Source organism: Euprymna scolopes, chromosome 9 (assembly GCF_053919585.1).
Source record: "Euprymna scolopes isolate OS-2025 chromosome 9, ASM5391958v1, whole genome shotgun sequence".
In the NCBI taxonomy this organism is placed as follows: domain Eukaryota; kingdom Metazoa; phylum Mollusca; class Cephalopoda; order Sepiida; family Sepiolidae; genus Euprymna; species Euprymna scolopes.
The window spans coordinates 1,695,572-1,718,770 of record NC_136490.1 but is presented as its reverse complement, the minus strand read 5'-3'; the positions used below and the strand labels follow the sequence as shown (position 1 = coordinate 1,718,770).

Below are 23,199 nucleotides of genomic sequence, written 5' to 3'. Positions count from 1 at the left end.
TAGTATAGAAAACAAAATGAAAAAGTGGTAAACAAACAAAAACAAAAAAAAAACAAATAAATGTTACCAAAGGTAAGATAAGTACTATGTGACATTTAGTGGGTTTCTACCAGTATTTTGTTGAATTTTTGATAATATTTTTGAGAAATTACCCAGACTCCACCAATGACAGTCTCAAGTCAGTGATTTTGTTCTAACTAAATACTACTTTCAAAGTAAATAAATGCTTTGAAATAAGTTATCCCACAAAAACTTATCCAGATAGGTAAAAGTGTAACTTATGTTGCCTTTGGCAACAGTTATTTGTTATACATTTGTTTTTTGACTATTTTTCATTCTGTTGTCTATACTGCTAAATACCTTGAAAAACAAGAATAAAACATTTAAATAGGCCTTTAATACAAAACACCACGAATGCGATTTTTTTTTTTTACAAAAAAAAAAAAAGTAAAATGGACAGTCTTTATTATTATATCAAACAAATATTTTTAAAAAATTAACCTTAAAAAGATCTAAAATAAAAACTTGTATCCAGTTTTTATTTTAGAAATTTTTGGAGTTTTCTTAAAATGGAACAAAAAAATCCAGAATAAATCAAATTTAAGAAAATATTTTTCAAGTGATTACTAAATTAACCAATAGTAAAAATTAAGTTAAAAAATTGATCAACACAATTTCTAAGACAATCTCTTGGAAAGACGTGGGTTAAGACCGGCATTAACCTTACTATAAAAAATCTTAATGTTTAATGGTTTAATGTTTAATGGCTTCTTGGGGGAGATAATCAAATGAATAACTCTTACAAAGGAAAAAATAAAACTGATTATGACTGAAATTTTACATAACAAAAGTTCATTAAATTTATTGGCTGTTAACAAAATAAAAGATTTTACATCAAATCACTTTTTGCAGATTTTAACAAATGTTCTGCAAATGAATGTAAATGAAACGAGATATAAACACAGTTGATATGATAGCAAAAAAGAAGTAATATCTTATATATCAATTAATATAAGTTGTTATTAGAAATTGAACCTAATTAAAAAGTAAAAATACAGACATATCTTTATGATTTCATACACGTCATGGAACAAAAATGTCATATTCCAAAAATCATATAAATTAAGCAAGTAGTTTTTTTTTCACCAAGAAAATCATTTTTTAACGATTTTTAGTAATTAATAATATTATCGTAGCCATTACAAGACTGATTTTAAAATTACAGTAGTTCAAATTGAGTTGTCTCCCTTTATTAAATATGGTGGATCAAGACAACATCCCAATGTCATAAAATTGGATAAAAAAAAAGAAACTTTATCAATTTATGTGGTTTTTGGAATATGACATTTTCGTTTTGTGACAGGTATGTACATGATAAAGATTTTTCTTTAATTTTGTTATTTTTTTAATTAGGTTGAATTCTAGACTTGCACCTATATATATTCGATTAAATACAAGTGTTACTTAGTCCCGATTTTCTTCAATAGAGATGCAGCTTCTTCATGTGCCTAGAAAAAAAAGAAAAACATGAATAATTAAACAAAACAAAAAACGAGATTTTGAAAAATAAGTTTTTTTTTACTTGGGCGTCACCACTTACCATGGCCTGAAGGCCACTCGAGGATAATGGCTAACAAATGTAATAGTTTAGTAATCATTAATGATGTAAATTGGGCAGAATTTGATTATTTATGGGGATAGCTCAACAAGAACTTTTTTACATTGGATTTGAAGGGTACCATGTTGTATTCAAATGGGAAGCAGAACAGTGTTCCACAGACTTTAAAGAATTTGAAATTGATTCTATGAAAATGCATAAAATCATTATTCGGTGACGTCACAACAATCTCATTCAGTTTTTATAAGATTTTAAAATAGTTACAAAAAATATTTCTGCATCTCAACAAAAAACAATTAGCCAACTCTTTATCAATGGATTTTAAATTTAAATTAGTTGTTGCAACAGTCATGAATAGAATGAAGATTTTTTTCCTCTCAGGAATCAATGTCCCTTTTTTTTTTTTTTTACACAGTGATCACCACTTATCAAGGCCCGGAAGCCACTCAGGGATAAGGGTTATTGCAAGTACATTACGTTAGTGTGGAGATTTGATGAAGTGTTTACTTAAGGAGGCGGTTCATTAGGAATTTGTTAACATTGGACTTGAAGACATCCAAGTTGTAGTCCGGTGGGAAGCAGGCAGACGGAACAGAGTTCCACAGGCGTGCAGTTCTAAGAAAGAAGCTTTGTTCATGGAATCCGCGTTTTGATTTAGGCACAGATATAGAGTGGGGGAAATTTTTCACAGTGGATTCAGCTAGACGGGTGTTTTTTGTGAAAGATTGGCGAAGGGGGACCAGAGATTGGAGTTCAGACGAGCACCTGCCATGGAAATAACGATAAAACAAGGATAGGCTCGCAACGTCTCTTCTATGGGAGAGAGGTTGCAGGGTAGAGAAAAGGGCATCCCCCACTAAGCCACGAAGTCTATTTGGTCATGCACTTGACCAATCAGCTTGCAGGGCGAATTGATTCCATTTGTCCTCAAAGGAGCTTCTTTAGCCCCTTTGGGACTCACAATCGGTCAGCAGAGAGAGACATTATTGCTCTTTTGTATAACAAAATCATTTTAGAGGTGCAGACTCGCATCTCTAATCGAAAATGTAACACAAAATAAAAAACAATGAAAAAATTTATTTCAACAGTAGAAAGTCTTGCAGTGAGCATGATTCCATTTGTTCCCTAAGGAAGTTCTTTAATTCCTTTGTGAATCATGGTCAGTCAGCAGAGAGAGGACCTGGCAAACATTGAAGAAAGACGTCCTCTCTTTCTCCTCACTGTTCAATGAACACTCCAGCTTTTACAGTCTTTGAAATTGATTTTAATTCAGACAGACTGGCATGATGTTTGGTTTTTTCATTAAAATCTACAAAAAGTTTTAATAAAAATATCATACCAGTTTGGTTAAAATTAATTTACAAATGTTTTAACAAAAAATTAAAATCTACAGTTTTAACAAAAACAAAAAATATCATGGCAGTTTAAATTAAAATAATTTTTATTTATGCAGATTTGTTATTGTGTTAAAAATATTCAATTTTTTTTTTTTCAGATTTAAAAAGAAAAAAAAAAAATCAAGAGCTTTTTTTTTTTCCAAATATTTTCAAGGTTTTACCAAAAATGGAAATGGAATGGATGCCTCTGTTCAGTCTCAAAAGACAATGGATACCCCCTGTAAAGGTAGCTGCACATGTAATTTTGAGGCAAGGGTTGCGTAATCACCAACCATACCTCGCCTGAATCGGCACTGCTAGAGTCCAACAACAACAAGGAGACGTTCAAAACAAGTGGAAACAATGCCGAGATAAGGAAAGAGCACATACAGCACATGCAATTACCAAATGATCACCCATTTTAGAGCTGACTAGGCTCAACGTTGCTTAACTTCAATGGTTAGACTGAAACCAGTGTCAATGTGATGATGCTGTATATACCAAAAATAAACTCGTTTATATTCAATATTTCATTTTTAACATTTTCCCTAAGTTTCTTTTAAGACAAAGATTTTTAACAAAAAAAAAAAAAAAAAAAAAAAAAAAAAACATGCCAGTCCATTTGAATTAAAATCGATTGATAAAGAATGAATTACTTCACAACAATAATTCCAAATTTCAAAGGAATTTGAAATTATTTAAATGTCTAATAGAAACGCATTTCTGGTTTAAAAATGTATTAAAAGTCTTAGAAGCTTTTTACATCTAATAATTTTATAAATGGGGATTAAAACAATAGTTTGTTAAGAAAATTAAGAATTTTATAACAATTTAGTTTAATTAATGATTTGACAACCAAATGATCGCGTAATTAAATTTAACTTTTAAAAATCTATTTGAAAAAATTTCATTAAAAAAATTTTTAAATAGGTAAATGAATAAATGCCGTAAAAAAAAAAAAAATGACACAAAAATAAAAGTAAAATGACTCCTAGCCAACACAGGGATGTACCAGTTGTATTAAAAATAAAATGCAAAAAAAACAAAACTGTTTGCATTTTTTCTACTCTTATTCATGTCAAAGAAGTTGGATGTAAGGGATTACTATTTGAAACCATATCTACAGAGATATTACAAAGCGAGTTGAGTAACAAGATGTCTATTCACATTACACTTAAACTTCTGTCATGTTAGTACAGTTAGGGAAGCAGAAGACAGTTAAAGGAGAGGCGCTATTAAAATAGAAGGCTTTCTGGTATCTAGGGATCTCCTCAGTGAAGGGGTGCAATTTTGCCGTATGTCGTGTTAGTTGAAGGTATTTATGTTGTTTATATTACTTGTATTGATTGGACTATTTGTACACTCTTAAAATTTGGCGATGGAAGGGAGATAATCCCCTGTTGATCTTTATTAGAGTTGCTTCCTCTTTTGTTAACATATGTTTTTTTCACAAATATGAAACAATAGCCATAAAATAGAGGCTAACTCAAAGAATATGAAAATATACAGAGCCAGTAACTTTTCTCTTTTCTTTTCCAAACAATAACCAGCATGCCTGACGAGGGTCGAAGGACAATCCGACTGAAACGTTGCATAAATAACACTAAAGATGAGAACACTAGTCTAACCAATATAAACAATCAGTCCTTATCTAAAAAATTCAGAACTTTAAAAATACTCAGTCTTATTTTTTTTTTAATAACTTGTTTTAATAAACCAGATCACATCACACATATTTTTCCTCATTGTGCCCCTTATCTGTGAAACTCTTAGAAATAGAGAGAAGAAGTGAGAGATCACTCCTTGAATAATGACTGCTAAATAAAAATATTACACTAATATCTGTTATAATCTTCATTATACATTAAACAATAATTAAACTGGAGGAAGCTGGTTACTAAAATATGGCTTATATTTTGAAGGAATTACATGTTGTCATCATGATGTGGACATGTTGTATTGTTAATGTTAGTTTCTTGACCGACTCTTTATCAATCGAATATCATAAGTACACATTATTTTCTCTCTTTTTTTTTTTTGCTTAAGTTCTCATTATTTATGTTGATTGAAAACAAGTGATAAGAGTTCATTATTTTCATACTCTTAGAATTTTTTGTTAATTTCTGATAATTTCCATGAAATGCTCAACAGAAATGGCGATCATACAAATACAAGAATCAGAATTGAAATTGAGAAGCGAAATGGCACGAATGAGATGATCAAATTAAAAGTGGTATAAGAGCACAAGACATTTGTACCTTTTTATCGTCGACTGTTCGTACTGAATGATCTTGTACTCGAACAAGGAAACGTCGAGCGTCATCATTTTTGCCCATTCGGACGTACGTTTTTCCCAACATGGCTAAATTCATGCTGTAGAAATTGGGATCAACTGAGAAAAAGAAAGAAAAAATACATTAAGAATATTATTAGAAATAAATCATAGAAAAAACATTTAGAATAAATCTAGGAAATAAATACATAAATATTAAGAATTAAATAGATTTTAATCAATAATGTTATTCTCTTGATAACTGGTGCTCATATTTTACGAGAATAAATCAATTATTTTGATCTTCAAATCATAAAATTCCATGGGATTGATCTTCTATTATATAAAATAAAAGGGCAAACGTGTGTGTGTGTGTCTACCTCACTAAAACTAAAAAAAAAATCTCAAAGTTTATATTTTCTTGATTTGCATTGCCCTGGATGTATAATACCCAAAATTTAGGAGAGAAAAAAAGGATCAATTCCGAAAATAATTTCGTGTGTGTGTGTGTCAAATTTCCTCATTAGTGTGTTTCATCCGTGTTTAAGTGCATCTACTTTCCTTCTAAGCACATTCAAACTGATAAATATGTTACAATTGAAGATATCTAAACTCCGATAATGATTTATCAAAATCGAAAGTTTAGATAAAAATAAATTCACAGATAATCAAATGTGGACGTTTCCAAGTCTCTTTAACTCAAGAATTCAGTAAAATTGTTTTGTTTTGGTAAAGAATTCTCCTTATATTATAAGATGAAAATAAAGAAAAATCTGTATGATGTATGTACACATGAGGAAACAAAAACATCATATTCCAAAATTCATGTAAATTGATCAAGTAGCTTTTTTTATATAAGAAAATCAAATTTTCTGAGTATCCAAGAAGTGACTTTTTTTTTTATAATTCATATTCACTCTTAACAAGGCATAACTTGCTACTGTTTGGGACCATGTTAGTTTATGTTACATTTAAACTTCTGCATATCAGTACAGTCAGGAAAGCAGGAAGGGGATTCCAAAATCTAGCTGTTTGAGGGAAGAAACTATTAGAGTAGAAAGCTTTCTGGCATTTAGAGATCTCAACAGTGCCAGCCATTTTGAAAAAAATCTCCGATAACAAAAGAAATAACTCAACAATTTATACTAAATTTGTTGTAATACCTACGAATTACCATTAATCGCTTAAAACTGATTGTTTTTTATAAAAATAAAACTACTTCATCAATTTACATAATTTTTGGAACATGATATTTATGTTTTGTCACAGGTACACACATCATACAGATTTCATTTTACTTTGTTTTTGAAAAGAAGAGAAATTCTGAACAATAACAAATGGAAAAGTTGAAAGAAAAAAAAAGGAAACTTATGAGGTAGCTTTTTCTTTCAAGAATATTAAATAAAAATAAAATAAAAAAAATATATATTTTTTAAATTCTTGTGTTTCGTGAAATTTGCCAAAACTACACCCTCTCCCCTTACACACATGCATACACCATAAGTTGTACAAGATTCATTTTCCTGATAATTATACATTATCTTGTTTATTAAACATGCACCTTTGACGAGTTGGAGTGCACTTATGAAGCACTGTACATAATGATTTTTTTATTATAAATTATTTGAAACTTTCATTTTAATAAATATTTGTTATTGCAAACGTGAAGTCAGCTAGTAAATGTCTACATCTACTAGCTGACTTCACCAGCGTTGTCTGGAGGTCAAATAAATTACAGATTTGATGACCAAAAGCTTTGGTCAATTTTTATTGATTTAATTTCTGTTAGTTTTTATAAAAAAAAATGAATTATCTCCCTTGGTATAAGCTATCTTTTGCAATTAACATTTTTTTAAAATCTGTTTATTTCTCTCTCTCATGGTGCGAAAATATGACACAAAGATTGGGAGAGTTGAATTCAAAAAGCCAGTACCCTAGAGAAAGAGCATAATAGCTCGCAAAAAATCCATGGACATCACCATGAGCATTCCCCGGCAGGGGTGCCTCAGATGATTAGCAATAAACTCATTCCTTTTCAAAAGGTAAAAAACTAAAAGTCTGGACTTCTAAGAATTACACAGTGCCAACACGATAGTTCAGCTAACAAGGAACATGTCATTTTAACAATGGCCAAAACCAGGGGTCTCCAAAGCTTTCCAGGGGGGGGGGACATATTACATACTTTTTATAGCTATGCGAACCAAAATAAAAAAATTTTAAAGCTCTGGATGTGTTTTAGACTGTTTTGATCATTAATTTTGATTTTCATTGTTTTAAAGATTTTCTTAAAAACAAAAAACATCACACTATTTTCATGCATTTCCATTCAAAAAATTTTTCCTGAATATTTTTATATTTTACATAAAAACTTTGCAGGCCAGATTAAAGAGTTTGGCAGGCCATATCTGGCCTCTAGTTTGGAGACCCCTGACCTAGACTTTGGTGGTTTTTAGCCTGAGCACCCCCCCCCTGGTTTCCTGGGTTTCTTTTTAAATTCCTTTTTTGATTTTTTGATGCGAGTTGATTAGGTCTTATAAGAAAAAAAATAAATATAAAAAATAAAAAAATAAGTGTTAGGAATTCAAACATTTTTCAAGTTCAACATTTTATTAAGAAAAGTTTTTGCTTGTTATTAATTTTTCAAATTCAAAAAACAAATTGACAATCATATCAACAGGATTCAATCCCATCCAGTGAATGCCATTCCAAGTTTCACAAAAAGGTTTTTTTAATTTTTATTTTGTTAAATTATTTAACTCCCTCATCCCAATGAAAAAACAAAATAAAAAAAATGACAGTAAGAAAATACCACACACCTAAAATCACGTAAATTGATCAGGTAGTTTTATTTAAAAAGATAGAAAATCAAATTTTATGGCCAAACGATAATCAATGATCTTGATGCCATTTTGTAAATAGTTTGAAAGACAAGAATACCAAATAATTAAAACTTTTATGAGACTTTAGAAAGCCATTCTTTACAGGGGGGGGGACATTGGAAAAATTCAAATTTATCAAATTGGTTAACTACCTTTAAAAATAGTTCTCCAGAAACAAAATTTAAAATCACCCCAGCATATCATCATAATGCCTATGAATTCCAATTTATTCATTTAAAAATGATTTTCTTTATAAAAATGACCTTTTAATAATTCTTTATTAAGTTTTCATTTCTTTTCTTTGTCACCTAAACATGCACGAAAAAAGTTTGATAATTCAGTTTTTTAGATTCTTTGGATTTCTTTCATACAACTCATTTCATGTCAGATGTTGTTCTCACAAAGTTTTGAACATCCGACTTCCATGCATCTTGTCAAATTGGCACAATCTGTAGAAGTTTGAACGGAACATTTTGTTTAATCAAAGAGAAAAACTTGTTCTCAAAATTCCATACAAATTCCAGATTTATTTCTTATAGATCTTCCACACACAGCTGATGAAGTTAATATGACCCATGTTTGGAAGCTCCTAATTTGAAGAAGAAAAGGAAAAGGAAAAAACCGACTCAAGAAGGTTCATGCAACAAATCCAAAGGAACAATTTGACATTTACCTTCTTCAGCTTTCAAGAAATATTTTTCAGCCTGAAAAAGAAAAAACAGAATTATAAAAATCATAATTAAAACATTTAAAAACTATTATTAGACTCTTAAATATTTCAAAACACGAATTAGAGTTGTTATTCTTGACTTCATCCAAGGCAATGGCAGAAATCCTAGAAAATAACTTTAGTTCATAGTGGAAAATGGATTGTAACGTTTAATGCTACTAAGACGAAGCTCCTTTCCTTTAACAACTACAAAAACCCTTCTCAGCCACTAATTGCCATTGCAAATAGTGCCTTACCTGAGAGCCCATCCTTCAAACTCCTCAGCTTAACGTTCACAGGCAATATGAATTGGAACAAATACATTGAAAACACTGCAAAGAAGGTGGGCTCCCTCTATTTTGCTAGAAAATTACCCACACCAGAAAGTATTCTATATCTTTACAAGATCACAATTTGCTTATTGATGGAGTATTGTTGTCACATCTGAGCCATTTCATTCCATCTGGTCACCCATCTGGTACTGGCCAAGTTGTAGAAATTTCCAAGTTGGTATCAAAGTGGCACTGTGACTTGTTTGGGGTGAAAATGTAAAAAAAAAAAAAAATGTTTATTTTTAAAACAGTAATTTATGAACATGTGTTTCACGGTTCTACCAATTGACTTTTCTAATGCATTTAACCATAGTACATATCGTCTAAGCTTCGAATCCTAGAACAGTCAAGCTAAACAGACGATCAATAGAACCGTGAAACACATGTTTGTAGATTACTGTCTTATGAGTGTATATATATATATATATATATATATATATATATATATATATATATATATATATACACACACGCACACATATATACATACATAGACACATGAGTTCTAAGATTCAAACACAATTGCAAGCAAATGTATTACCTCTTCATAGGTCGATGTGGGTGGAGCAGCAAAAAGGGTGGCAGCAATCTTCTGTTGGTACCAAGGTAAATCAGCAAACATAAAACACCTAAAAAAAGTTTTTATAGAAAATTAATCCAACGTGGCAGAATATGCGATAGACAGGATGTTCTAAATGGTGGGGGGAAAATAGGAAAAGAAAAAAGAAAGAAGATCTGCTTCTTTGATCTAGGAGCTGGTTTTCAAATTTTTGTGTTTTCCCTATCTGACAGGAGTTATTCACTTCCTTGCGCAATTGTATCAGAGATCGGTATATTTGATGGCGACAATAAGCAATATTCTTAACATGTGCACAAATAGTCAAGGAAATAGCCGATTCCTAAGAAAAATCCAAACAAATCCAAGACAAAATTCATCAGACTACTGTTCTCATCTTGAGTGTGATTTTCACGTTTTGGTGGATATAACCTCCAACCTTCTTCAGGTGTATCTTGTTGAACTCGGCAATGTTTCTTTCAAATTCGGAAAAATTTCTGTCAAACTTGGGAATTTGGATGGAATTCCACAACAAGCAACAAAATCTCACCTCTTCAATGTGAAAGTCTCCAAATGATGAAAGACTTTCTACCATAATTGCTTCTTTCCTCAAAATACTTGGTTTGTGAATTACCTCACTGCTCTTGACTATTAACATGCAAAATATGTAATGTGAACATTTTGCTGCTCAACTGCCCACTTAAGATGCTCCTATAAATCTAGCCCCTATAAACAGTAGACCTTTACATCTTAGTGGAAGTGTGTCTTGTTTGGACGGTTAATTGAAGTAAAAAAATAAAACAAAAGCATGACACCATCAAACAAATGTTTTTATTTTGATCCATGATTACAGATAGCAAGAAAGACAGGAGGACAACTGGCATCATCATCATCATCAGCATGCACGAGAAAATACGACTCAATTTTTGCTGTTAAAACATCACAGCAATAACAGTTACCACCATGACCCCCCCCCTCTATGCCATGCTACAAATTGTGTCATTTCTCCTTGTAAGAGTTGAACCGACAACCAAACACAAATGAAAGCCAATATAACTGCTAGACTATCCTAATTACACTGGAAAAGTGAACTTATATTTTGAAACAGAAAAATAATGTGTGTGTGTGTATATATATATATAAGAATTATAATAATTGTTGCATATTGGGCTTAGCAACGCCATAATTATCACTGGTTGTGCACACGCACACACACAGTGGATTCTTGACAAAGAAACATTCTATTCAGAAATCAAAAACGGCAAAGAATGTGCAAACATTGTAAAATCAACATTCTTGACACTGGCCGATATTCAAAACAATTAACAATCATCATGTTTTGGTCCCGGTTGGGAAAATCAAACGAATTCCTGACGAGAAATTGTCAATATAAACAAATGCCAAACCAGGGCAAAGAGATCTGAACGAAGGTAGAGCAAGAGAGAGCTGACTGAGTTGTCATTGTCGTCACTAAGCCACTTCCATCCCACACTCCTCTCTCTCTTTACGCCAAGTCATTGTTTGAAATAAACAAAGTTTTTGTATAAACAATTTTTCAGCTTATTTTTGTGAAAAGCAAGTTGATAGACAATACATATATCTGGACGCACTTTTGCACTCGGGCTAAAATAATTATATAGACTAGACGGTCATTCAAAAAAGTACAGCAATAATGCAACAGACCAGTTTTGGTGCCGTGACCAGGATATAGTACAAAAATAAACGTAAAAGGAAATATAAATATTTTTAATATTGATTTACTTACCTTTAAATATCAAGAATAAATAAATAAAAATATAAATAAAAAAATAAAAATAAGCTGAAAAATTGTTTATACAAAAACTTTGTTTATTTCAAACAATGACTTGGCGTAAAGAGAGAGAGGAGTGTGGGATGGAAGTGGCTTAGTGACGACAATGACAACTCAGTCAGCTCTCTCTTGCTCTACCTTCGTTCAGATCTCTTTGCCCTGGTTTGGCATTTGTTTATATTGACAATTTCTCGTCAGGAATTCGTTTGAGAATAAATTATTCCCCAAAGTAGTTCAATACATCTATAGTTTATTATTTTACTGTTAGGTTCTTAGATTGCTTTTTTCGTAACCTTTTAGGATTTTAATTCCGTATAATTATTTTTTATATCATTTTATTTCTGCATTCTTTTTTATTATCAATTGTTATTTTTATTTCATTTTATTCTAACTTATTCATTTGTGCCTAACAATACTATTCCTCATTATGTCAGTTTATTATTAGAATAGTTTCCTAATAACTTCTACATGTTTATATGTTATAATTTCTATCTACCTATTTGCTGAGTGTTTTTAAATAACATACATATGAACATTTCTTTTTAATGGATTTCACAATAAATTTTTTTTATAAAATCGTTTGCAATAATAAGAATCTAGTGTTTTTTTTCACATGCTTTCTAATAATATCTCCAGTATAACCCTGACTTTAACATTTAGTCTCTATGTGCGTTTAAAAGTTTTTAATTTTTTTAATATTCTTTAATATCTTTATACTAAAATGCTTTTTAAATAAACCTTATTAATTTTTTACAAAATCTTTTTTATATCAATCTTAGGAAAAAAAAAACTTCCCAATAATATATTTGTATGTAGTTGGTTTAAATTTAAATTCCGTTTATTTGATTTTAATGTCTGATCAAATTTTTTGATCTAAACCTTGTATTGTCTGGTTCATCGTAACCTGGAGATTTACAATTTTCCCCAATCTGTATTCAACGCGAGAAAATTAGTATAGTTCTTTCCTGTTTCTTCATTTCATCTTTCACTTATCTATGAAAAGGATGATTTTTTTAATTGGATCTGAGATTCTGCCTTTTGTTTTTCTTATTTCAGAATAACTTTTATTTTGGGAGGAATATATCTTTATTAGAATATATATCATTTGTGTCCATTAACTGTTCCTCAAACTTTTTTTTTGGATCTTCCTTACCTTGGATTTCAATTTACCTCATCGGATTTACCTGTCTTGGACTTGCATCTGAGTATTATCAAATATGAATTTCAACCTACAGATTTCCACTGACTTCCTCTACCTATTTGATATTCCAGAACTGTTTATTGCTATAGTTATTCCCATTTGCTATGCAGTTTCAAAAACTTTCTTTTATGTAAATAGGTTAATATTCATATTTTGTAGTTTCATTTCATTATATTGTGCTATTATCTTTCCTCTGATGAGAAGAAGGCATTTTTTGAAACTCCACGGAGTAAGGATTGCGTAATTTTTAATTTACTATTCCTTGTCAGATAATAAAATTTGTTTTTTTTCTTATATGCAGATTTTTAAAATTTTATTTTCTTATATAAATAAAATTTAAAAAATTATTATCTGACAAGGAATACTAAATTAAAAATTATATACATATATATATATATATATATATACACACACACACACACACACACACACAGACACACAATCTCTTATTGTTAAATATTATTTTATCTATAGACACTAGTGTTTTATGCTTATGCTGTATTGAGTGTAGGAAATGATAATTATTGCTGGTCCAAACCTACTTGCAAAGTCAACTTTTATCCTGCAGCGTAGGCCACCATCAATTAACATGGGAAGGAAGAGAATTTAAATTCTATATTTTGTCAAATTAACATACAATAACTTATACTATAGTGTAAGTATAGTGTATGATGTGTGTGTGTGCATATATATATATATATATATATATATATATATAAAGTTCAGGTTAAATTTATCAAAAGAGAAAAACCAACAAACTTAATGAATTATATATTATTTTATTTTTATCTTTGAGATGAAGCTTCATATTTTGTCTATTCACTTTTGTGGACTGCTATTCATAGTTGTTGTTTCACCACATTTCAGCCAACTTATCCTCTGGCTTTCTTCAGGACGGGCTAAGAATGTCAAGTCTTGTAAGTGTATCTCCAGTAATTACTGCCTTCCATAGTTGTTGTTGTTGTCTGATTACATTTTGGGAAGGATTGAAACCACTATCTTCAGACAATGCTCACCTGGAACTGTACAGACACAACACCTTTACGTTCAAATTTAAACAGTCTAGACAGTGTTTTCTCAAATCACTAACATCGCCACCCATAATGTCGCTAGAAAAGATGACATGATTTCATTTCCGTTTGATGAAAACCGGTTTTCTTTTCTTTTTTGTTGCAGACCATCTACTAGTTTGCCAGTTGTGTACAAATCCCAAGCCTTCTATCATGTCTGAAAGTGACACATTGTTCAACGAGCAAGATTGGAGATGCACCGCTTTACAACTCATGCTCTCTATTGATCCAAGTTATGACAACAGGACCATTGCCAGCACCCTCAAAATGCATAGCGCGATTGCCACGAATAACAAGGATGTGGCCAGGGTGATGAAAACAATGTTTCCGGCCATGGTAATCATCTTTGGGGTGCTTTCAAGCAAGGGCCACATCATGCCACCTCACATCTTCGAAGTCGGCTTGAAAGTCAATACCAAAGTATACCTGGATGTGTTGAAGAGTGTGGTGATCCCTTGGTGCAATCATGTGGCAGACTCTGGGTGTGGCGCCGACCCATGTTCAAAGAGACCCAAGCTTGGCTCCAGAAGGAGTTTACAACTTTGAACTCTTCTCACACTGGCTCCCCTACTTCCCCAACCTGAACCCACAGGACTACTTTGTTTGATCATATGTCGAGAACATCACCAACATGACCTCCCACAGCACTGAAGCCATCCACCAAACTCCCGCTATTTGTGGAAAAGGCATGCTCCCAGTTCCAGACCCATATCGAGGCAGTGATTGAGACTGAAAGTGGCTACATTGAATAGACATCATCTCTACTACATCAAGTTACCCAAATTGATTTTTTTCAATAAAAGTTTTAAAATAAAGTTGGAGTATTGTTTTCTTTAGGGTGCCACTTTCATCGTCCCACCCTGTAATGGGAGAACATGAACCAAACTAAATATCTTGGTTCAAGATTGTTGAGGACACTAAACAACATTAGGGTGTTTCCTGCAGCTAGTGGAGAAAACGCTCACTAGATAATTATATAGTGATAATTCATTTTGCGATAGCAATAGTTTGAAAAGTAGATAATAAAATAATGGTGTACAACATATGAGCAACGTTAGCCAACGAGAAGACTTCAGTAATTATCCTCCTTGTTATCAAGCTGGATTTACAACTATTTTGAAACCGCCAGTGTCAATGGCGAATCACTAATTTATCAATGCATAGTATCATATTTACAATGAGTATATATAATTTTTTTTATTTATTTTGTCAAAAGTATATTTTAGCAAAAGTAAAATTTTTACAGGTGAAACAGATTTTTGGAACATGAAAAAAAGATGAAACTGAAACTCACCAATATCCTAACGAATGCCAACAGGTTGCGTCATTGGCATTTAATTCCACGGCTTTCTGAAAAGCAAAGAAATCAGATTCGTTGAATAGGAACAAAATTTAGAAATATATACATTGTTGTTTGTAACTTTGTGAGCAGCAGGGCACACAAATATTCATCTGAATGAATTACAACTAAAGTTTTGTAACAAAATGTGATACTAAAAATGCAAGGTCAGAAACTAACATTTTCTTTTTATCATGACGAAAACAATTTTTTTTATCATTCAGATGTTTCCCTCTCAATTGTTAGAAAGTGGGGGGGGGGAGAAAAAGAAAAAGTATGACAACAGGGGAAATGGGTTTATCAGCAGAAGAATTGATAGGAAGTTGTTCACCAAGGCACACAAAAGGAAGCTGACATGGGATTGTTACTTAAGGTGCAGCAATGAACAGGAATAAAAGGACTGGATATATTTAGATATATTTTATGAGTAGTTTTAGATGTGGTGATGGATTTTGCAACAGTTCATGGCAGTTGGGGACAGTCTTGAGTTTTTGACAGTTATAAGAGTTACAGTTGGTTGATCGTTTTTGTTTTACGGCATATCAACCCTTTTCACATTATTAAATGCCAAATCCAGTGATTTTGAAGAAAAAATTTTTAATAGAATATATTTGTTTTTTTTTTTCAAGTCGATTTCTATTTAACCCATAGTTGGGACCCTAACAGGTACTACCACTCTGGGTCAGAGTGAACTTGGGAGCAATGGCAATTAAAGGGTGGCTCCACACTCCCCAAAGCCCGCAAGCTGGGGCCTCACCATCGGATAGAGTTTAAGGTCATATCCAGAACCAAAGTTACAGTTGGGGAGAGTTGCAAGATAGACACAGTCGAAAGCAGGTTTCTGTTTTTTATGTTTTATTTTATATATATGCAGCAAATGTGAGAGATGACAACACGGCCAGAAGAGAAGATAAAAGAGAAGAAAATAAAATTGACGTTGTGCTATTGTTGAGAGGGTAGTGCACTTGTATTACACAAAATTACATTAACAGATTTTTTTATATTTTTAAAAAATCTGTTTAAATAATTGAATTTAAAACAAAAACAAAATCACTGTTGGATCAAGAATTTTTATTAAACCAAATTTAAAATGTCTAATTGGGAAAGAAAGTTAACTTTTTTCAATAGTAATAAATTAAAAGGAAATTTGGAAAAAAAAACTTTTTTTCTTTTGTATTATTTAGAATCTTCGGACTACTGTTCTCATTTTGAAGTTGAACGGTATTTCGAACAGAACCCTTTATTTACTTCTGATTATTGGTTTTTTAAAAAAACAAAAATTTTCTTCACTTTTTGGATTTACCATCGAGTGAGTCTTCATGCACTCTGGAACTTCTACTCCTGGTTTATTTTTTTAATTCATTTTCTCCCTATTTTCATATGTTTTTAACTGACATGAATACATTTTTTGTTTTTTTGCAATTTATGATTTACCATCATAAAGTTCCATTTCATTTAATGCAATAACCAGCAAATTTTAGCTCGGCTATAATAATAATTTGCTAATTTTTTTTTTTCATCTGAAGAGAAGAATAGCATTCTTTGAAATTCTATGGAATAAGGATTTTTTGAAAATTGTTTTTGGAGTATTCTGTCAAACAATAAATTTACTTGTAAATGATCAACAGAGTTAAGGCTTAAACAAAATGGCTTAAATAATTAAAAATAAAACTTACCAATAAATGTTCTTTAATCAAATAAGCATTTGATATCCGTATCTTCATTCCTTCGTACTGACCAACTTCATCAAGTAATATTGCGTACCACTGCAACAGATCAGCGTTTAAATCATAACACATAAACATTCATTTACATAAATCTATTGCAAGCAAAAGCAAAGTAAGTTGAAACAATCTTTAGCTTTGGCGGGTAATCACCTAGAGACATGTCACCATCATCACACTGGTCACCATCATCACACTAGGTTGGTGTTAGAAAAAACATTTGTCAAACATTGGAATCCTTCAGTCAAACTCTGCAATCTACACAGAATTTCGAATAGAACTCATTATTTAATTTACAAGGATAGTATGCTATTGTTTGTGCAAGGATCCATGGCATAGTGGATAAAGTATTTGGTAAAATTCAGTTGTAAAGTTGCACGCTTCTGGAGGTTGAAACAGACATTAAACTGATGATGATGAAATAAAAAAGTAGTTCTTGTATTTGACACCATAACTTCACTCAATGTCAACAAAACAACTTTTAGCCAAAATTTGATCATTCAACAATTTCTTTCTTGCATGATACACAGATTCCAACAACTCAAAGCATTTTTTGTAATCAGTAGATAGTGTATACACATTACATATAAATACGTAAATGTATGTGTGTGTATAGGCATAAATTTTGGATTATGTCATACCACCCGTTTCAAGCCAATAAAATGGCAATGATTCAGTTGTATTAATTCATCTTCAACTTTTCAGATGTTAAAAACGTGTGTAGCCTCACTCGGCCCTTGACTGAAAAGAGTCTTGAAATCAAAGAGGCAGCTGCAAGTTAGGTAGGGTATTCCCCCAAATTAAAAACCAACTTTTGTCTAATTTTGCCCTCATATGGAGACAACTAAATAGTACTCCCACCTGAAAAGCTGCTTCCAATCCAATGTCTACAACTTAGAATTAATAACTCCTGCATTCTGCAATGCATGAGACAGTCAAAGTATACCATTGTTTTGGATATGAAGCCAGATCCACAACATCCCTCTAGATTCTTCCCATAATTGTCCCAGTCAGCCTAGACATCTATTACAGATTATTGACAATACTATCTATTGGTTACTGTTGGTTGATAATTTGATTGTTCCATTTGATCCCTAGAATCTTTCTAAGGCATTTAGAATCAAACACATTTAAATTCTTCTCTTGTCTGAATTTTGAAATGCTAAGTATCACTTCCATATAGCATTGTGTGGACAAGACATTGCTGTCATTAAATCTTAATAAAAAAAAGGGGTGAGTTTGTTAAGGTTTAGCAAATCTCCACAATCTTAACCTTTTCCTTTCCAATCCCAAACACTATGCACCTCCCCCCCAAAAAAACACAAAACAAACAAAAAACAAAACCGAATTACCTTATGGCAAGCATAATTAGTATCACTTATAGCCAGTGCTCTTTTTGCATATCCAAATGATTCGTACACGAACGTCTTCCGTGCATCTTTGTTGTGTTCTCTTTTTGCTTTGTCGTAAGCAGCTCGTGACAACCGCCACAGCAGTTCAGCGTTTTCACATGTTTCGTAAGGCTTCAAAAGTTCGTACAATTTACACGTTTCGTACGCCGTATGCAGTTGGTCAGCTTTTTCAAATATTTCTTCCAAGTTCAGAATGTTTGCATCTTTAAAAAAAATCGCAAAGCGATTAAATATTTTAGGAGTCAAACAAAAAACATACAATATGTCAAAACTACTTTTGAAAAATTAAAAACAAGAAAAAACAATAAGACACAACAGGTTAAGATTTGTTTGTCAAGTTAGACTATTACAAGATTGTTTGATCTACATGGTCCTCCTCGTGTAACGTGGCTGTTACATTTTAACTGTGTTGTTACATTACAACCACTCAGACCCACACGTTGTCTGGTACCGTCACAAGGGAACAAAAAAAAAAAAAGAAAGAAAAATCCAACTCTGCATTTTTTCAAATGAAAAGCATTAATTTGTGCTTCTTTCAAAACAACGCATTTTTTTTATCTTTCAAAAAACTTTTCACACATACGCGTGTTTTTCTAATCATTGAATGTTTGAGTTAAAGAAAAAGAATGATTTTCAAATCGCCAAGTTCACTGAATCGAAGCACACATAACAAAGATCTATCCCGTTCCTTTTTTGATGTTATCGCAAACATGCTTTCTTCAACTGACACCAGATTGCAAAGTACACTGTACCGATATTGAGCCAACAGAAAAGAATAGTTCCCAACTGAAGAAATGCTGTCTTTTTAAATTGTCAAACCCGACCACGTCTCAATTTGCATAAGAGAAGTTTTTGTCTAGCGTCGGTCAAGCTTTGACTTTAAGACATTTCTTTTTTCTTTTCTTAAGCAAATGACACCCGTGCTAATCATGCACATTACAACTTTCCCTACAGTTTTACAAAACGCTGTGCTATATAAGATGTGCTTTTTAAAAGTCTCTCTCCCTGTCACCAGATGCCTTAGCAGCATTTTCTCGCCCTTAACATCACATGTCCATCTTTTCTGGCATGCACTTTACTTCTCTTCTTTTTTCTTTTTCTCTCCTTCTTCCCATGATGACAGTGCATGCACACTTGCGTAATTTGCATGTGTATTTTCGATAGTCAGTTATCCTATGGCTGCTGCTGATTTTCTCACACGCGACCATACACGCTCTGTAACACTTGTAGGTCACAGGATTGCAGAATTTTTTGACAAAAACAGAGCAGCAAATCTTGGCAGTTGCATGCAAAGTTGAGGAAGGTTTGGCACAAAACATACAAAGGACTCGTGCAGAAGTAATGCTGCTTTATTGATTTGTGGCTCCATGCCTGAGAATATGCAGTGCTGATCAGAGAATGACAGATCATGATACTCACTCCTAAACATGTCATCTAATGAGACCCTACATTAACAGACTAGCAGTTTTAGCTAGTACATAGATATAGATTTTAGAACTAACCTCATTTTAGTTGAGGGTCAGAAGGGTCATGGGGTCATACTAGAGTTAAGTCACTCATTTGCCATATGGTGTGATTTTTCATCTGATTCTGACATCATGGGATCAGGTGCATGGGGTAAGAGTTTCCAAGAGTTTGTGACAAAATCACATTTCTGGGCAGAGATAGAAAGGAGAGCTGTAGAATTGTGCTTGGGAGTAGAAAGAGAGCACATGCATTTTAGCTCAAGACCCTTCCTCTGCCACTATTAAGATGAAGGGCTAGCAACGAATTTGGCAATGTGTTTCCAGGCCATTGTATAAGATTGAATAAACTGTATCAAGAAACATGGAGACTTCACGTTTCCATTATTTTTTGTGCTATGAAAAAGATTTCATTTACAGAGAATCGGTAAACAGTGGTGCCGTCGCAAGTTAACTTGAGGAATGCATGACTGTAAAGAAGAAAAATATGTCGCATGCAATCATGTGCAATGGAAACATTTTGGTATAAACATCTACTTGAGTAGCTGTATAACACAGGTTCAAAAAGTGTAGAACCCCAACATATGTGAGAACATTTGTTGAAAAATCCAAAAGTGTTGATGTGCCACAACGTGAAACATTTTTTTTTTTTACTGCTTTTTTTATCTCAAACAAGGACCAGTGCTATTATTATTTGGGACAAAATTTGAAAGGATACTATGTAGGGAGTTGTGCAGCGAAATGTCTGTTCACATTATTTTTGACCTTCTGCATGTCAGTACAGTCAGGAAAACAGGGACACAGGAGGGAATTCCAAAGTCTAGCAGTTGGGGGAAAGAAACAATTTGATTTGAAGTCTTTCCGGCATCTAAGGATCTTTACAGTGTAAGGGTGAGATTTTGCTGCTTGTCGGGTTAAGTTGGGGGTATTTATGTCAAGAAGGTACAAGTGCTTTGATTTTGTCCGACCACTTTCCTTTAAAATACTTGTAAAATAGGCATGAGGATATAACATTTTGTTGATGGGACAGAGGTTGGAGTTTGGTTGATAGTGTAGGACATGTTGGGTTGGAGACTTTTAATCCTGTTTAGAACCAAGAGACTAGTAGGAGATGCACAAGCCCAAATGTGGCAACAATACGCCGTGCATAAACAAATGGTGACCTTGTAGAACTACGAGATATTTTCAGGTGGAAGCAACTTTCTAGCATGGTAGAGAGAGCCCACCTTCTTTGGCAGTGCCCTCGAAGTATTCATTTCAATTCATGTTCCCTGCGAACATTAAACTGAAGAGTTTGAATGAAGAGCTTTCAGGTAGTGTATCATTAGCCATGGCTATCAGTCGTTGAAAAGCTTTCCTGTAATTATTAAAGGAAAAAAGCTTAATCTTGGCAGTATTAAATGTTACCATCCATTTATGTCCTCATTCCACTACAGACTAGAAGCCTTCTTCTAAGGTTTCAGTCCTTATACGTATGTTTATTCGTTTTCTCCTCGTATCTGTTATAGAGCGTGGTGTCATCAGCAAATATACCCATCTTGGAGACAATTTTATCAGAGAGGTCATTTATGAATATGAGGAATAATAAAGGTTCAAGGATTAACCCGAGACACAGAAGCATTTATATCATGTTTAGATCAACCTGGATTTTTCTCTTATAAGGCTTGGATTATGTTTAGTATTCATATGATTTAATTTTCAGGAGAAGATCAGGGCCCTCTTTAATAATGATATTAAAGCCTAGGAACTAAGGTTATGTAACCTGCCGATGTAATTGAATTTGGTCCTGTGAATCTGGTCATGTGTCCCAAGAAACAATCAGAAGTAGATAATGTCTAATGATAAAATTGTTTTTGCAGATTTAACAGAGAAGCCAACAAAAAAAAAAAAAAAAATGGGTAAAATATGAATGTTATCAAAAAGCAAGATAAGTTACTCTTCTACCTACCTGGATAAATTTTGTGCGTTTAAACGGAATCTAAAGCTTTTATTCAGTTTGAAAAAGAACAAGTATCAAGCCGAGCTGCTAAAGTAAACAGGCAATCGAAACGAAACATGCCATCTTCAGAGCATCAAAAATAGTTCAAAATTCGAAAAAATAAAAACAAAATACTGGTAGAAATACACCCAATAAATGTCAGGAAATGTCACAGTGACTATTATTATTGGGTGGATTTCTATCAGTATTTTGTTCTTATTTTTTGGAATTTTGAACCATTTTTGATGCTCTGAAGTGTTTTTGTTTCAGCTGTTACATTTGGATAAATGCAATTAAAAGTGAGAATTTTTTGCCAACAGAAAATAGAAAAGTTTTTGTTTAAGTTTAATTATTAGTAAAATTTTAAATTTCATAATGATATTAAAAAAAGTATCATCATATATATATTAATTATTTATTAAAGAAATTGTTAAATGAGTTGTTGTTATTATTATTACTAAGAAGAACTTATTATTTTTCTTTCTTTGTTAGCGTCAAGAAAATAAAAAAAAGCGGCAGAAAACAGCTGTTTTTTAAAATCTTGCAAAGAAACTGACATATTAGAAAAATAAAATCAAAAACAGAATCAAATTTTTAATTAAATTCTACAACAGATTTTTTTTTTAGTTTATTTTACAATTAACAGAGATTATAGAAAGTGATAAAAAGAAAAGCAAATATATAACAAATAAATGTTACCAAAGGCAAGTTACTCTTCTACCTACCTGGATAAGTTTTTAGTGCTTTAATTTAATGTAAAATGCTTATTTGGTTCAAAAACAAGTAGTGTCGAGTGTTACAAGAAAAATGACCGCATGGTATCTCATCTTTGTTTATATTAACATTATTTGTTTGAAGTTAATTTGTTTTTATTTTTGTTAACTAATCGTTTTTCAGATAAACTAATTTATTGTTCATTTTCATTTTAAAAATTATTTATTGTTGGTTTTAACTAAAAAAATGTCATTCGTGTTGACTTTAAAAAAATATTGTTTTGATTAAAAGAAATATTGTTAATTTTGATTTTAATATATATTGTTGTTAATTTTGATTTTAAATATATTATTGTTAATTTTGATTTTAAATATATTATTGTAAATTTTGATTTTAAATATATTATTGTAAATTTTGATTTTAAATATATTATTGTAAATTTTGATTTTAAATATATTGTTAATTTTGATTTTAAATATATTATTGTTAATTTTGAATTAAATATATTATTGTAAATTTTGATTTTAAATATATTGTTGTTTATTTTGATTTTAAATATATTATTGTAAATTTTGATTTTAAATATATTATTGTAAATTTTGATTTTAAATATATTATTGTAAATTTTGATTTTAAATATATTATTGTAAATTTGGATTTTAAATATATTGTTGTTTATTTTGATTTTAAATATATTGTTTATTTTGATTTACAAAATGTTAGTTTGGATTTTTGAAAAATGTTCT

The 23,199-nt window shown here is 31.6% G+C and overlaps 1 protein-coding gene across 3 annotated transcripts in view; it reads right to left on the bottom strand.

Moving 5' to 3' along the window:
* Positions 1-437: 437 nt before the first annotated feature.
* Positions 438-23,199, bottom strand: part of LOC145284425 (regulator of microtubule dynamics protein 1-like) — an 83,791-nt gene continuing 61,029 nt past the window's right edge. For all 3 annotated transcript variants that reach the window (XM_080133221.1, XM_080133223.1, XM_080133222.1), the window contains exons 3-9: positions 18,239-18,501; positions 16,839-16,928; positions 15,118-15,173; positions 9,728-9,815; positions 8,819-8,849; positions 5,253-5,386; positions 438-1,508 (exon numbers count right to left, since the gene is read on the bottom strand). In XM_080133221.1, coding sequence (XP_079989347.1) covers positions 1,461-1,508; positions 5,253-5,386; positions 8,819-8,849; positions 9,728-9,815; positions 15,118-15,173; positions 16,839-16,928; positions 18,239-18,501 — 710 coding nt within the window. In that variant the 3' untranslated portion in view covers positions 438-1,460. The remainder of the gene's footprint in view (positions 1,509-5,252; positions 5,387-8,818; positions 8,850-9,727; positions 9,816-15,117; positions 15,174-16,838; positions 16,929-18,238; positions 18,502-23,199) is intronic.